The sequence below is a fragment of the Embiotoca jacksoni genome, unplaced genomic scaffold (genome assembly GCF_022577435.1).
Source record: "Embiotoca jacksoni isolate LCO1_2020_lvr unplaced genomic scaffold, fEmbJac1.0.p SCAF_10, whole genome shotgun sequence".
Classification (NCBI taxonomy): Eukaryota; Metazoa; Chordata; class Actinopteri; family Embiotocidae; genus Embiotoca; species Embiotoca jacksoni.
The window spans coordinates 17,738,498-17,753,966 of record NW_027185230.1 but is presented as its reverse complement, the minus strand read 5'-3'; the positions used below and the strand labels follow the sequence as shown (position 1 = coordinate 17,753,966).

The 15,469-nt window shown below is 41.1% G+C and overlaps 2 protein-coding genes across 2 annotated transcripts in view; both read left to right on the top strand.

The window, feature by feature from the left end:
- Positions 1 to 8,890: 8,890 nt before the first annotated feature.
- LOC138211472 (transmembrane protein 250) lies at positions 8,891 to 10,789 on the top strand. Its single transcript, XM_069171408.1, has 2 exons — positions 8,891 to 9,095; positions 9,367 to 10,789. The coding sequence occupies exon 2, from the start codon at positions 9,564 to 9,566 to the stop codon at positions 9,981 to 9,983; it is 420 nt and encodes a 139-aa protein (XP_069027509.1). The 5' UTR covers positions 8,891 to 9,095; positions 9,367 to 9,563; the 3' UTR covers positions 9,984 to 10,789.
- A 2,582-nt stretch (positions 10,790 to 13,371) lies between these two features.
- LOC138211453 (nucleus accumbens-associated protein 2) overlaps positions 13,372 to 15,469 on the top strand; it is a 31,447-nt gene continuing 29,349 nt past the window's right edge. Inside the window, exon 1 of the mRNA XM_069171385.1 lies at positions 13,372 to 13,783. The gene's annotated coding sequence lies outside the window, so the exon portion shown is untranslated. The remainder of the gene's footprint in view (positions 13,784 to 15,469) is intronic.

Here is a 15,469-nt window from a genome sequence, read left to right as displayed (position 1 = left end):
GTCCTATACAGCTATTGATTTCCAACATTGAAACCTTTGAGACAATAAAGCTGCTATGATCAATAATTTGAAACGGCTTATTGGTTCCACATGTAAAGACTCTACAGTAAAACTGGCATATCTTAGGTCATTGATTTGTTTTTATGACACAACTTTACTGTTTAGGGTGACCTCTCATCAGTATGGTTTTACAAAACAGCAGGCAACAAAGATCCCTGATAAAGCCACTGAACACTAGATAGAAAACTAACATTTAGTAGCTAACAACCCACATATTTAAGAGTTGTTGGAGACTCATCATAGCTGGAAATACAGTAAATATTGGGCTCAGAGTCAGGAGACATCTGCTGGATGTTTAAAACAAGCAATTGTTTGCTGATATGTTTCCCACAATAAATTAATAAAGCGATAATAGCGATTTCAGTCATCTGTTTACAGGTAGTCTGGCAATTCAAAACATAGAAGCACATACATTTACATTATGATAACTTGGTACTTCATAATGACCTCCATAACCTTCATATCTGGCAAAAATCCATTGTAAAGCCGTTTATCTAGAATTGTAGCTAACATCCGCTGTCTAAAAATGCCCTCTGTATTAGGTCCTCTCTACTCTACTGCTATGAAATCTGAAGGAGCCCCAGCCGCTTGACTCAACTTGCCCATGAACTTTGATGGCTCGCTCATTTAACCCACGATGGTCTCTGGCCTCTAAATGCTGTGAATAAAACCTAACATTATATCGTCAGACCGACAGAGCTGCACATGTATCAAGGTGGTGAATACAATTTTTGTGTTATTAAACATATCAGTGAAATTTAAAATTTGTATTTTAATCGGTTTTTTTTTCCCACTAGCCGGGATCGCTCTGCATTGACTGCATGGTGCCAAGCCGAGATGACGCGCCAACAGAAAGTGATGCACCAAGTCAAGCCGCAGCGAACCAAGAGACAAATCCAAAGTCTGTGTTCATCTCTCAGGACTTTTTTTTTAGCTTCTACCTGAGGGTTTGTGGTTTGGGAGTTTATTTTTACTCCTGTGACAATCAGATATCATCCTTATTTTACCATTTATTGATCGCCTTCCTTCTAAAATCTTCCCACTGACACTTTGGGTACATTCAGGTAAAGTACCTTTCTGTGTGATGGAGTGGAGGACCACTCACGGTCTGACAGCATAGATCCACCGATGCAGCTCTTCACAGCACGACTTGACACGAGTACCGCCCACAGTCGAAAACCCTATAAGAAAAACAAAAAGGGATCAAATTTAGGTTTACACGTGCACCGTTTCCTCCCCTTTACATTACCTCATTACTGCGCTGGCAGTAACGATGCAATGAGGTGAGGTCACCTGCTTCCCTGACCCTTGACCTTTTGACTGATGGAGGTACTTCTTTCAAGTGACTCAGGCAGATCTGGATCTGGCAGGTTCAAGGAAGAGTGGTATCTGAGCTGGGGTACTTTTGTACTTGCTGTATCATTAATGGGGCACTGATAAAGATACGCTGATGTCCTGGCATGTTGCTACAGATTAGAAGACCGGCTCCGAAAACTGATGCGTTTATCTTGCTTTTTCGATCTAGGCCACGTTTTGGTTCAATTCACATGTAGGTCTGGCTTTTCTTTTGGTTTTTTTATAAAGCCGATGGCTGTAATTGATACAAGAGTAAAAAGATGTTTAGTGACGGCAATATTAAAGTGAAATTGTTTCAAGAAAGCGTTCTTTGAAAAAAAAATCACACTTAAAACATCCAATTTTTTCAATAGGTTCAGTTACTAAGTCTGGTTTGAAAAATCCAGCACGAACACAGCGTTCAGATGTCACATCTCACGCACTCATATTTCACCACTGTGAAATAATTTGCTGCATAAATCTTTCTGCATTAAAATGTTCGCATGAGCTGGTCAAGACGGGTTGACGGAGCAGTGCAGTCCAAACGTAAATCAGCATAAGTGATCGGATAGATTTTTCTGTGTTAATGTATCGTAGTCTTGGCATGCACAATAACTCAGACGCAGGGAGGGAGAGCGAGTGTGTCCAGTGTCCAGCCCTCTGTTTGCCAAACCAATGTGGTTGGGTCATCAAATCGACAATGTGATTGACCCATCAATTGACCCCTGCTGACCTCTCAGGCCAATCAGGCTAATGGCGGCTTGTGGTTCGAGCTTTACTTCACCAGTATCCTTCCAATTGCGTCGCTTATTCGTGAGCTTATACAAGCATGAACACTCACGCAAACACGGACTGACGTTCAGTCCATTTTTACATCCTGGGTTTCTAACCCATCTCAATTTGTCTGTATTGGCACGGCCTTAAATGAAGGACCCTCGTTAGCATTGACCTTTCTCCCTTTGCACGCTTGTTAAAATCAACAGGTTTTAGGTCAGTTCATTTTATGATAAAAAAAAATAAATAAATAAAAAAAGACTGCTGGCCTCATTTTTATTTGGAATCATTAATAGTTTTTATGAGAATTCACAGCCTTGTGGAAAATGTACAAAATACATTTGGCAGCGCTTGTTCATATTAATCATAAAAATGCCGAATCACCATATTCCATCCAGGCACCATCATGTGGATCAATACGTCTCTGCAGGCTGAATCGCCATAAATCAATTATATTGTATTGATCTGATCCTGTATGTGGTCACTGTATCATGTTTCCAATTATTTGATGTAATGATAGCGAGTGGATTCTTAATTGACAAGAAGGTGGACAAGCCTGAACAGGGAGAAAGAAATTGTGACAAAACAGACGTCCGCATGTGTTGGTCAGTACCAAGGTTTAATGTGACTGTCACGTCTTTGACAACTTCCAGCTTCACTCATTTTCACTGTACAAAGTAAATATGACTCTATCTGTTCCAGATGAACCTCTTCTCATCCCACCAATCAATCCTCTCTTTCACCATCTTTCTTTCTCCATCTCTCGCTAATATCAACTGAAATAAACTGCACATCTTTTCCAAACAGAGCAATTTCTCTGCCATCTGTTCACCAACGTAAATCAGGGCTTGTTGATGTAAACCTCCTCCTTCCTCAAACTCCCCCCAGTGAGGACTGAAGCAGGCCTAATCCCCCACAGTGTCCCCTGCCCTCTAAATCATCCTTGCATATTAATGGCTCTATGCATCACAACCAGCTAAAAATCTGTCTATATGCAAAATATGCACACAAAAAAACAAGACCAAAGCCTTTGTCTTATTAGAGCAAATTGGCGATAAAGTTGAGTAAAAAAATACTCAAGATTTCTCTTATTTGCTGGACTGGTGGCGGTATTTATATTTTAAAAGGGAGCAGGTGGAAGTGGCATGGTATCATGACGTCTTGGAGATTTGCACCCAAGCATGTGCACTCGCAGTCTTCACTCACTGGTGTTTTTTGTGCCAGTGCAGTTATTTGATCTAAAAAAAAAAAAAAAAAAAAAACTGGACTTCCACAATGTTACTGTCACTGTGCCTTTAATCTACTGTACCTGTCACAGCTCCCCCCACCCCCCACCCCCCACCCGCTGCTGTTTCAACATGCCCCCTGCAGGTCACAGTCCATCAATCCGTCCAAGCTTTACAACCCTCACATTCACCCACACAGATGCTGCCATCAGTCAATATCAGCAGTCAATAATCCACCCTAGCCCCCTTATGCCAAGGATTAACTCTAATCAGGCCCAATCCAACCACATGTGGTGGACATGGGGACACAGGGGGGACAGGAAAGACAAACAGACATGGACACGGACCAAAAGGAAAGCTCAATCACACCTAAGAACTGACCTGTGTTTCATTCATTCATTCAAACTTTGTTGGCAGCTTGTATATTTTGTAAAACATTATGATCTTCTATAACTTCAGCATTTTATACTCCTTTCAAAGTCATACAAAAAAAACACCACTCATACATGTGAACTTTTTTTTCCAACTTGTGAGTTACATGTTTGGCCAAGTGGTTAAAAAAACTGCAGAGGTGGCACAAAACAACTGGCAAAACTTTGAGATACAATAGTTCAAAAGTAACATCTGGCCGGATAAATACTTGGGATCTACAGAGCAAGAGGAGCAGGTTTTAATGACAACAGATGGCTTGACAGGATTATGAAACGCACACAGATGCACGCACTTAAGAGACAGCACATGCACAAGAGATAATGAAAACCCCATAAGAAAACACACTCAAGAGGGCTGAGAGTGGTTTGTGGCTATTTCCTTAATAATTCATCTTTATAGAGCAAAGAAACTTGGACGCAACTGTCTGACCCGAGTGCCTGCATCATGTTTTATTTTAATTAGTTTAATTGGGTACTCAATTTGCTCACCGAGGCTTGGCATCCTCCGCACACCTATCTGTCCCAGACGATGGTCCGTGTCCGGCCTCTCTCTCTCTCATCTTTTAATTTTATTTATTTTACTTTTATTTATTTATTTTACCTTTTCAAGAGTTAGCTGACTGCACAATGAAATCTGACCAAGGGACAGGCTTGCAACCACACACACTGGAGGCAAATAAAAGTGTGAAAAAAACTCCTACATGGATACATTTTAATAGCGTGTGGCCAAAGTTTCCTCTGACAGGCCTCATGGATCTTTCTATCGAAGCTCCACCGAGCTGCTTCATAACGCAGCACAGCGCTAACAAGCCTTTGATTAAACTTTCACTAATTAAAGTCTCCCTCATCTTATTAGCCCGACTAATTGATTTAATTTGTCTTAGCTCAACTATTGGCTGTGACCTCTACTTAGTTAATGAATTAATTGATTTAGCCCAAGAGCATTTGAAGGAGTCAAAGAGGATTTTGACATGTTGCCCCTTTAATCTTTCTTTCTCGAGACACTCTTTGGGTCATGGTGGCAGTGTATTTTGGGTTTTTTGGGTGGGGGTGGGAGGTGGAGGGTGAATAACTTTAGATTGCAATTGCCACTCGACAAGGCTACAAGTACAGAGTAGATTCGGTCTCCTGCAGTTTGAAGTAGCCTCAGTAATGCCAGTTTAAAAGCACCATTCTTCAGTTACTTTCCAGCTTGGAAAAAAGGAAGAAGATAAAACTACACAGAATTTCCCTGAACGGCCGCCACCTCTAGGTAGACAAGGCAATGCTCAAAAGGTCTTTGGAAGAGAAAAATATGAGTCAATAATATTGCCATAATGCATGATTAGAACCAGTATACATCCTTTACGATGGCACTTGGATGACTAAATCACGAGCGTCCACTTTATTGACATCGTTTTTCTTGGTAATGGTGCAGAGACAGAGGAGCTTCCTCAGCTTGGAGGCAGTTATCAACCAGATGCAGGGGGAAAGGCAACATCTAAATTTGGCACCATAAGCAAGCATTTGCAGCTGTAATGGCGCTGAATGTGTCCATTTATCAAAGAAGGCAATAATATAGGAGCTGGATTTTGTTCAAAGGAGCCTATATGGGCGGTAAGAGGGATAACTTGGTGCTCAGCCCTTGGAGGAGCTGCTGCTCACTGGATTGAACAGTGCTGGGGCGTGAAATGAAATCTGGACAAACAGCTCCCTCCAGTGGTGCAAAATCAAAATGTTCCGCTCCAATGAGGGCATAATGACTGATAAAGAAAAGCCTCACACAGCTGTTTCTCAACAATAAATAAAAATATAATTGATTTAAAAAAACAAAAACAAGAATACACACAAATAAGACAGTAAGGAAAGTGCAGTGTATGTATGACCCCTACAGAAATAGATTAGAAAAAAACCTCCACCAAGCCTGTGTGTTCCTGTGAGCACATTATATCAGATCTCCCATTGTGAAACACCAATTTGGAACTTGGCATCACCACTTCACTCAAACATTGCTTTGTTCTGTTTGATCAGCGAGCCTTGTGAATACGTTGGTAAATAGGTCAACTCATGTGATTAAGACTAATTACGAAGAATCGGCTGATGTGCATTTGATAACAGTAAGTTGAAGATGTGAACTTTAGTATGCTTAAACAACCAAAGTGTAATCAAATTAACTGACAGGAATCCTTTGGCAAGTGTATTTATTTTAGGTTTAGTACTAATAGAAGAAACTCATATTTACATATCTTAATACTCATGTTTGTAGTTTGGCTGGCTCCTTTTAGTCTTGCCCTTCCTTTGATCCACATGTCCTTTACTGTGCCGACATTATTTATCTCAGGGGATTCTGTTTCTTGACCGCCTGACAAGCAAGGATAACCTTCCACACATTTTTCTAAATGACCACCATTAATCTTCTAACCAGGAAATACTGCAACCCATTAGAAGTTCACATCTCCAAAGGGCTTACAGAGAGAGATAGGCAGGAAAGTTTCTTGCCAAGTGGAATCAGTTCATTTGGGACAAGTAGGTTCAACAACCCCGTGCAGCAGGTTTTGGTCCCAAAGTGAACCAAAGATTCAAAAATCCAATTCAGAGCGGGGATAGAAAAAAAGATTGCTGCTGAAAGAAAGTGGCTGAATCAAGTTACTGACAAAACGGGCGAGATAAGTCAGTGATCTACAGTACAGGGAAGAATTTTGTGAGTTTAAAATTCTAAGGCAGCTTCTGCCTTCAAGACAGTTGTTAGATATAAAGTTTGAAAGTGTTTAAAACCATTTGTATTTCTTTTTTTTAAACAATATTTCTTACCAGGAGTTGCAAGCAGTTATGCCGGGATCCAAGCACCTTCCTTGGTATCCACCACCAAAAAATACACAAAACAGTTTCAAAAATCCCAGTTGATATCTCCAGATAAACTACTGTTTGAACTGTGACAATACAAACTACTAGTCCATGAACACGTTTTGACAAAATGAGATAAAGATGGATTTTCAGCATTTACTTTAACCTGAATAACATATGGATGAGGTATCGAGTCATTTAGCAGCTAAAATGAATGTTCAAGGTTGTTTTTTGCTTAAAGGTTTTTTTTCTTACATTAATGGCATTGCTTACCCAACAATAAAGTTTATACACAGGCAATACGATTATGTGAGCAAATGATGATGAAATACAGCCGTGAAAGCAGCACTGCCAATAAATTCAACTCATGCACTGTCACGACCCTGAGCTTTTAAGGACCTTTTAACAGAAATCCTTCCCTCAGAAAATGAAGCCATTTATGTAAATTAATGATTCAGTAATACTGTCTACAACACTCTGAATACAGAAAGCTGCTTGTGGATCTAAAGGCTGCAGCCAGTTGCCTCTGGCCAGCAAACACTTTCTAGCCCAGAACAGATGTAGCTTGAGGTGAAAGACATTTTCTTTTTAATGATAATAAATGAAGACATGATGACCTGATTATTTGTGAATAAGGATTCAATATGAAGGCAACTACTGCAGGAGTTCATCTCAGGGCACTATGGCACCTTGGAGTGAGACTGTGTGTGTATTTATGACATGATACTGGGCAAACCTATGGAAATAAGAGCCCACTGATACATGCAAGTGTGATCTTAGGTCATTTTTTGAGTTGAAAGATGTTCAGTTGAGTGTGAAGTGAAGCACTACAAATCCATAATGAAAAGCTCTTTGAAGACACTCAGTGACAAGGAGCACTCTCTTGTGGTCACAGAAAAAAAAACAATACTTTCCAATCTAATAAATACAGCTAAAAAATTTGGATGGCCAGAGCTGACTTCAGATTTTGGCTGCCACTCAAATTGCCATGCTATGGGTTTCATTACTGAACTCAATCACAATGTGAAAGCAAAGTACACAGATTAATATATTCAGCCTCACTGACAGCTTTATGTATGTTTGATTAAATATTATAAGGTTTGTTTTTCTAATTTTGCATAATACACCTTTAAATTCTCTGCAAAGTGACCCAGCACACGATCAACAACTGTAATAAACTTTCTTTTTTAATAATAATGCCTGCATTTATGATGACTTATGGTCACCTGCTGCCATCTGGCTTGCTGACAGATAGCAGAGATGTAATCCTTCGGCCTACTCATAAATCTGCCCAATGAAGGTTACGTGATACAGAGAGAGCGAGAGAGAGTCTGATAGACTTCCGCAGACATGCACACACTGTCCAACCTTGATTTTCAGTTAACAGACACATGAATAAAGATGCACACATGCCCTTTGCAATGTCTTTTTAACCAGAACAGGCTGCAGGTCCGAGTTCAATTTCCTGGCTGCTATGAGACACTCAGCAGTCACATGTGGTTAAAACGAATGCAGTCTCAGAAAAATACTGCAGTAAACCAAAGCCTTTTATGACATTATTGTTTCTATTATTTTGTCCAGCCTGTTTATATCAATGGTAGGAACAGAAACACACTCCTGCAACATAGCTCAAAGGCAACACAACCAACCACCAAAACGATCATGCAGCTCCATGAACAGTTTCCAACAAACAGACCTCCATGATGAGGGTTAGGAGTCCTTCAGAAAGGCTGCATAAATATAATGTTTGTGACGTATTAGTCCCTGAATCTTGTTGTATTTGTTGTCACATTTCTCTCACACTACAAATAACTTATCCACACATTTTGATATATGCTGGGACTTAATCACATACTGCATGTAATGTTGTAGAAATGTCACATAAAGGCCAACGCACTGTTAAACCGACCTCACCTGTAGTTTGAGAAAAAAAAAAAAAAAAAAAAAGGAGGGAAAATCTCGCTTCCGGTGCAGGACGGACCTCGTGAGCAGGCCTGACTCCAGGTGATTCGTTTTTATTTGTGTTGTACTGTTTCATCCATTGTCACTCATACACAACAACATACTTGACAGTCATAGCGGAATCTTTGCCGATTATGTGCTTGCAGACGGATTTTTATGAAGCACTTTCCGCAGTGTGCATTGTAAACTGAACTCCAGAGGATGAGGAGCACTTCCCCTTTAAGTCGGCAGCCGTCGTCACAGCAGGATGACTCGTTTATTTTGCGACAGGACGTAAACGCACCGGCTCTCCGTCGCTGCTTCTTCTCCGCTGGCTGAAGCTTGTTCATCGTGATTTAAAAAAAAAAAAAAAAAAAAAAAAACAGGGGGGAAACAAATCTGGTGTGTTTGTGGATGTTGCAGTCAGCTGTTTATAATGTGATCCATTCCTCCCGCGCGTCTGAGAATCTAACTGCAGTAAAAGGAAGACGACGTAGTGTTGCATGTAAGAGTCTGCACGATCATTTATTTATTTCCACAGCAAAATATGGATGAAAGGTTGTTTGAAGATGCTGCGTGCTGTTGTTTTTTTTATCATTTCAAAAATAATCAACAGCTTCATGTTCATATACAGGCGGAAAGCTTTCTCTAAAATTGTTATTGTTTGCACAGGCCTGCTTTTTATTGCAGCAGGTTTGCAACAAGGTGTGTGTGTGTGCACTGTGAATATATAATATACACAAAAAACTAACAGGAACGTTTTCATTTCTTCACAGATCCTTGTTGCATTATAAATAAAGAACACCTGACTGATCACTGGAGCCACCTCTCAGTCCTGGGCTGCCCCCTCCTCTCCAAGAGCCAGTCTTGAGCTCTACAACCAAATGAGTGCCCCCCCAGAAGCAGCTCTCACCGAGGACCCCGCCTGTAACCAGGACTCCTGTGCACTACACTGGGCTCCAGTAGCCCACCCATGCCTCTGATCCCCATCCCACGGCGGGTGCGCAGCTTCCATGGCCCCCACACCACCTGCATGCACTCGGCCTGCGGGTCGACGCACACGTCCAAGCTGGTGCGCACTAAGTACAACAACTTTGACCTCTACCTGCGCTCCCGCTGCATGTACAGCTTCCTCCGCTTCCTGCTCTACTTCGGCTGCAGCCTGCTGACCTCTCTGCTCTGGGTGTCGCTCTCTGCGCTCTTCTTCCTGCAGTACATCAGCGTCCGCGTGCTCTTGCGGCTGCAGTACAAGCTGTCCGTCATTCTGCTTCTGCTGGGCCACCGGCGCCTGGACTTTGGCGTGCTCAACGACCTGATCATCTACAGCATGCAGATCACCATGTTTCTGGTGGGGGGGCTCGGCTGGTGCTTCATGGTGTTTGTGGACATGTAGCTGTGTCCTAAGCGAAATGAGAAATGTGGTGTGTGTGATGCAGATGCTGTCCCAGAACCACACACACACCTTTTTAGCTCTGCTCTGTCGCTCCGCTCCGGTCAAAAAGACCCTTCTGATGTCAAATTATAAAATCTTATTGGTTTAGTTTCCGGCGACATCAAATCCAATGAGAATCTGCGTAGCATCTATGTGATCTTGAAGCCACTGTGTGTACAGTCCTTTAAAAATGTTGTATAACTCAGAGAACTACCTGGTTGCTGAATATCATAACGATGCATGAAGTCGGTCAGAACCTGACGGTCAGACTTGAGTCATAAAGGGACCAATAAGGATCAAAGTCTCCTATATTTTTTATTGTTTTTCATGCCATTTGTAAACGGTTTTCACCCATTTTAAGGGACATCTTGTCCAGAAACTCATTCGTTTACAATGGTGAAAGTTGTGAATGTCGATGGAAAAGTGGCACAACCCTATGACTGATGTGCATCACGGCCGTGTGATGCAACACGGCTGTTTGTGCCAAAATAGCTCGAGTTGGGCTCCAGTGGCACACCATGATCCCACATTGTTTAGATCTCGTTGTGTGTGAACACAATATTATGTAAATATATACAGAAATGAAGATCATATACAGTAAGTTATGGTGGGTGAAGTGACCAAAACAAGTCAATGTAATGTAATGTTGTTTCGTGGGACGAGTAGGGGGGGGGGGGGCCGGAATAGGTCAAAGGGCGTTGTATAGTCCTGAGTATCAAACCTTGACATTTTTTGTAAAGTATTTAATAAATTCTTGGTTCATGAAAGGTTTCGTGCTTTTAAAATGCATGAATGTGTTCCCTGCGATGTCTTAACGCCCACGATGGCCGGCCTCGAGCTGTGTCATAAGAGTGTGTGACAGTTCAAGTTGAGGACGGCTCTGGGTCAAGTGTCCCGTCAGTCGCTCTTCACATGGTCTCAGAGCCACCATGACAGACTTCTCTGTTTAGCTTCCTCCAGCACACAAACACCAACCACAACTAGACCCCGCTTGTTTCTGCCAAGCATAACAATGGAAATGGCTGTGTCCCAATCACCTTATATAGCCACATTTTCACATGGCGTAAAGTATGCTTACAGGAGCTAAAGAGGGCACAGCGGGTTGACGTACTGAAATGACCCTTTTCAACACTCGGCCTGGTATAATTGTGGAATTTTGAACTTTATATTTTCTATCCTGTATACAGATATCACCTTCGCTTTCCATGTTTATCATTGAAATCTAGCAAAATGGGCTGGAAACTACCAGAACACGGACTTTAGATATGAACTTTCAACACAGTGGCTGTTTGGCTGATGGAGACATGCTTGAGGCCGGTATGGCCTCAGGCTGTAAATGGATAATCGGGGCAACAATAAGCTTTTGTTCTGTGGATCAACACATCATATGCCTGATATTCTGAGAAGGGCCGATCTAACAGTCCAATTACTCCAAAGGAGAACCAGAGAGCCCGGATTGTCTTTAGGTAGGCTTGATGATTAAGTCATTGACCGCTCATTTTCATTTCTCCTTTTTAAAGCTGAAGTTGTTTGCTTAGTCTGAATGACTTGCTATTTTCATTTATCAACTTTTTATTTATTCCAGATCAGAGCTTGAACTTTTAACTCGATGTTTATGAAAAACATTTAAGTGTGGATGTCATATCATCAATCAGTCCATAATAGAGTAAAACAAAGTGTGTCATACCACAATAACTTTATTCATCACACTTACAGAACTCTGTCAAGTTTGATCCACTGTATTATTACGGCACCACTGTTTATTAGAGATCCAACAACATTTACAGCTTTTACTGGTTAAGCTGAACAATGAGCCAAAATAACTTTGATGTCCTTGTAAACATTAATGACAATACTTTTAAGATCATTATGAACTCATTACTGAGCACCGCAGACAGACACATGATCATCCTTATAAGAATGTTACTGTACAGGGTACTTCAAATATCCATATCATCATCCCCACACACCATATTAAACTCAAGTAGACATAGCAGAGGACCAACAATGTGATTTCTCTCAAATGTAGAATTACTCACTGAGAAAACTGAATGAAACGGAAATACTTTTATACAATGAGATGAAAGAAGTTAAAAATAAGATTTGTTTTTTTAAAAAATGTTATTATTTATTTTTGGAAAATGGATGTAACGATAAGCTGTTATGATACTAATAAACTGAAGAGCAATTTGAAGGCCAACGTGGTCAAGCATTGGCAAATGTGGGAAGTAACTAAATACATTTACTTAATTGGTTTACAGAACTAAGTACAGATTTAGGGGAACTTAATCACATGTGTGACACATGTTTGACACATGTTGCAACCTATTATGTTATTATGTATGATAGCACGAGGAAAATGTGGAAAAATGTTCACATGGGAATCTATATGGGTTTCACACATTCCACTATTAAAATGTGCAAAATACATGTTTCACGTGTGCACAATTTTCTGTGAGAGTGGTCACAAAACAAAAAAGGAGGGAGACACTGAGTTACAACATTGAAATACAAGATAAAAAAAATGTCTATATAAAAAAAACAACTCAAAAACTAAGCCATAACAAGAGAATGAAATCAACAGCAAAAATATTAAAGAAACAATTCTTCACAAGCAAATATTTGCTTACAAGTAAGTATTACAAATCTATTTTTAATACATTTACCACCTCTGAGTATGGAGAGGGCTAAGAGTATGTGAAAATACTCCTCCATATGTAATATAAAATATGACTATTTCATCATAATTTGATTCCAGGTAGCCTTGTAAAATATTATTCAGAAAGAGGAAATTAAAAGAAATATACATACGGATAGATAGATAGATAGATAGATAGATAGATAGATAGATAGATAGATAGATAGATAGATAGATAGACAGACAGACAGATAGATAGACAGACAGATAGATAGACAGACAGACAGAGACAGACAGAAAGAGATAGATGTACAGTAGAGCCTCCTGCAGGGTTTCGGTGTGATGTGGTAGGTCTGCTGTGGTATTACATGTCTGCAGTAAAGTAAAAGTTGACTTGAGGTCACACCGCCAGCAGTTGGCGCTTATAATTGAGCAGAACAGCACACATGCGCATCGTGTAGCCTGGGCTGGCTGTCATCGCATGAGGACACGTGAGATAACCACCCATGTAAATGTTATTTAGGACCTCAGCCACGCACCCCTGACCCACTTATAAACATTCTCCGGTATGTTTCAATGACCCAATGTGCACGGCGGTGGTAGCGGGCCAACTCGCCCGGTGGAATTGTTAAAACTACAGCTTCTACACCTTTAAGCCCCGCGGAGTGCACCGAGTTCATGTGTCCGTAAAGGCGCACGATATGACCGAGCACTCTGCTGACAGTCCATTTGCCGCGTAGACTACAGTAGGACAGCGTACCTACAGTAACCTGACAGGTCCAAAATGTCTGTGTCTTTAAAAACGAACTCTATACGGAATGGTGCATGATGTCAGGCTGCCTGCAGTCCGTATACTGCTCATGTGAGCGGCGTTTACTTCCTGCACAGGGACAGAAGCGGGCAGAGAAAGAGAGAGTGGGATAGAGAGATGGGGGACGAGCGGCGAAGATAGGACTGAAGTGATAGAGTGAGCCAGCGGACGAGGGGGAACCGGGGCCTGCTTTCTCTTTTTTTTTTTTTTTTTTTTTTTTTTGAAACACCCCGCAAACTTTATATCCGAAGAGAAGGACTGCCACATCTGCGCCAGCTGACAGCCGCATTTCATGGAATAGCGACGTATCGGGTAAGTATATCCTCCTCTCCCTCGGCTTGATATTTACAGTGCCTGATTTGTATGACGCATAGGTTTTACCATGCATTACTCCCTCGCTTCTCTCTTTAGAGGTACGTTTCCCAGCTGCAGATCCCGGCAATCCGCTGACACGAACAGAAAAAACTGCCTTTTCTGACCAAAACTACCACCTGAACTTCAGTTAGAGTCCGAAACTTTAGGAAGTAATGTCAGAAAATGTGAGGATTTCACGCGGAGGACGACGTGAAATTTCTCGCTTTAGTCTACCACGCGTCACTACAGGAATTTAATCACACTGATAGTATTTCTAGTTTCTCACGCTGATAATAACGTTGGGCAGCGCTTTAACCACAGGAAATAGTGTTGTCATTAGTTTCAGCTTTAAGAGAGGTGAAAGTGGTACGATGTTATCGGTGTCTTGCGTCATGATGAAGTCAAAACTCAAATTCTCCACCCATAATGCATCCATTGTAAACCTATATGTTGCCTCTTTTGCTTTAAGGGAAAAAAAAAATGCTCACAAATCAGCTGAAGTTGCTGATGTCAGGGACATTATTTCACAAGTGTAGTGTAATAATATGATCCAGCACAACTGGCTTCTCAAATTCTCACTCATAAGCATTTTCCATCCATTTTAATTGTCAGCACTGTTAGTTCAAGATATCTGCATCTTTAAATTTCTAGTTTTGTTTTTAAAATCTTCCCTATTTACGAGACTCACATTCACCGCCTTTTAAATATCCAACATTTATGGCCATTTACAAAATGTAATGCTAAAATCTTTGTGAGGATCAGAAAAAAAAACAACGAGTTTCCCACGTTTTCCATATGAGACACACGTGATCACACATCCACACGTATGACACATGTTTACCACATGATGCAACACACGGTAACCTCGGGAAAATATGTGGAAAAGTTTACACGTGGGAATCTTTCATGGCCTTCGCACATGACACTATGAAAATGTTCCAAAACCACATGCTTCCCAAGGGGAACATACATGTTTCACGTGTCCACGATCACATCTGCATGTGGTCACATGTGATCACATGATTTATTTATTTTTTTACATGTGGAATTCATGTGGTTTTTTTCTGGCAGGCTATATGGATCAGGTCATTAGGTTGAATACGTTTACTCAAGTCAGACTGATTGCTTTGAACCACTTTTATTTTTGCGTGCTGTAGTGTCAGATCCATCAGTGTCTCTGTTTACCTCACCTGAACTCTGCAACACCATCCGGCTACACATGCATCACACACACACACACACACACACACACACACCTTCCTCCTCATGGGTGCAGTGTGTGGCTCTCCGTCAAGTAGTATGTGGCAGTTTTCTTCATTTCCTGTCACTTTTCTTCCCCCAGTACACACTCTCTCTGTGTCTCTGTCATCGTGCTGTCAATCTTATTGTCTAGTCCACTGGAGAGTTGTGTGTTTGTCCTCAAGATGATTGTGGAAAAAGACAAATATCTATTAGTTGGAGTGTCGTGTTTTTTTATTATCTTATCTTTGTCATGCGATAACGACCCAGGGCGACTCAGGTTAGAGCCCCAGGACCCCAACAGGTGCCGCACAGGTGGGATGTTAAAGCTACAGTTAAAAGCCTTTCTTAGTCGTATGAATCATTTAAGCCGTGGCGTGTGACATTTTACAGTTCTGAATCCAG